The sequence below is a fragment of the Rattus rattus genome, chromosome 1 (genome assembly GCF_011064425.1).
Source record: "Rattus rattus isolate New Zealand chromosome 1, Rrattus_CSIRO_v1, whole genome shotgun sequence".
NCBI lineage: Eukaryota > Metazoa > Chordata > Mammalia > Rodentia > Muridae > Rattus > Rattus rattus.
This window is the reverse complement of record NC_046154.1, coordinates 178,879,711-178,881,401: the sequence shown is the minus strand read 5'-3', so window position 1 is coordinate 178,881,401 and position 1,691 is coordinate 178,879,711. Positions and strand designations below refer to the sequence as shown.

The window sequence follows — 1,691 nt, the reverse complement described above, 5'->3', positions numbered from 1 at the left end:
GGTATAAATAACTCAGGTGGTTACTCAGCCCTGCGAACATGATAACGTGACTCACCCTGTGAAATCAAGAGGAGCAGCGAGCAGCCTCGGAGCCGCCCTGGGCAGGGTTGCGGGCTGCGCGCGGGCAGTGTGGTACCCACAGACCTCTGCTAGTGCAGGCCATACCAGGGAAAGCACGTGAGCGGTGTGAGCGGTCAGACCCTCCCGAGCCCTCGTTAGGCTTTTGAGGGGAGTGGCTTCATTTTCAAGGCCTGGTCTGAGCCAGGGAGCTGAAGGGAGGCAGGACCAAGCTCTGAGCATCCCCAGGTCCCCTCCCCCCTGCCCGTCACACACCAGGGTACGGAGCAAGTCTCACTGAAAGTTCTAGCTCCCTTCCCCATTTCCAGGGCAACTGGGCCAAGCAGTTCCCCCGGACCTCAGCGAGGCTTGTCTGGTGGGAGTGGGGCTTGGGTTCTCCTTACTTGGCCTGCTGAGGCTTCAACCCCTAGATTAGTTCTAAGTGGGAAGAACAGCCCTGTGACCATCTTCCTTCAGAGGCTGGCTGCAGCGTGGGAGCAGAAACAGGACACCCTGAGGGATGTGTGGCCCAGCAGGAGGATTAGCTCAGGCAGCCCGCTGGGCTGTGGTCCAGCCCTCAGCTTTGGTCAGCCAGGTCAGAAGCACCGGAGCCCCAACTTCCCGCACCTCCAGAGCCATACAGATCCAAATCTTCGTTGCCATGGCAATGGGTTTTGCGGGCTGTCCTGCCGGGCAGGCCTGAATCTGGCAACAGGAACCTGAGGTCAGGGAAACAGCCAGTACCTGCCCCAAGAGCAAAGTGTCAGGCCCAGGGCACAGCTGCCTGTCAGCCCTGGCATATTAAATAGGATATTAGGGTATCCATGAGGTCTTGGGTAAAATGTCCCTAGAGCTGCTGAGCCTGAGATCCCCCACCTGGACAATGGCAGAACAGGGTGGAGAGTAGTGACCTTCCTACAAAGCTAAGAGGCTTCAGGGCTCTTTTCTTTATCCCGAGGCACCTCTTTCCCACCCTTGACCTTAGTTCCAAAGGGCAGTGCTCCAAGAGCCCAGAGACTACCTGACTGTACCCTGATTTCCGCCCAGCTTCTTCTCCAGCTCCATTGTGGCCCCCCAACCCTGCCCCAGCCGCCACCCCCATGTGCCCAGACAACTTGGCATGGATCGGGATCTGTCATTTAGCAAGCGGCCTGCCCTCTGGCCCCTCAGGAACAATAGGGACTCCAGGAATATTGTCTACCCGGACTGAATCAAACACTCTAAATTTAGTCTGTCTGATGCGCCCTCTGCTTCCTGCCCCTGTTGCCCTCCTTTCAAGGCGATGAGGTCACCCCGGAACTGCATGTCTTGGCAACCAGACCCAGGGGGTTTCCAGGTCTGGGGCATTCTCCTGCTCTTGGGAAATGGACCATGGGGATCAGAGGTCCTGAGTCTTCCCTCCTGCTCCACCCCACTGAATCTCAGAAACCTCTCCAAAGTGACTTAGGGATAACCCATGCTTGCAGAAGCCAGCATGGCGGGGCGGGGAGAGGGGGACGGACACAGAGGCCATGCTTTGTCCCTGCCCTGGAGGTGACAGCCCAAGGGAAGGACAGTCAGCAAATAAACAAGGAATGAGCAGGGCTATCTCAGCGGTGTCAGGGTGGCGTAAAGGACACAAATCAGAAATCTGA

At 57.6% G+C, this 1,691-nt stretch overlaps 1 protein-coding gene across 1 annotated transcript in view; it reads right to left on the bottom strand.

The window, feature by feature from the left end:
• The window catches only part of LOC116913643 (centrosomal protein of 290 kDa-like), a 28,316-nt gene extending 27,194 nt beyond the window's left edge, over positions 1-1,122 (bottom strand). The window contains exons 1-2 of the mRNA XM_032917952.1: positions 1,089-1,122; positions 685-801 (exon numbers count right to left, since the gene is read on the bottom strand). Coding sequence (XP_032773843.1) covers positions 685-801; positions 1,089-1,122 — 151 coding nt within the window. The remainder of the gene's footprint in view (positions 1-684; positions 802-1,088) is intronic.
• Between the last annotated feature and the right edge of the window lie 569 nt (positions 1,123-1,691).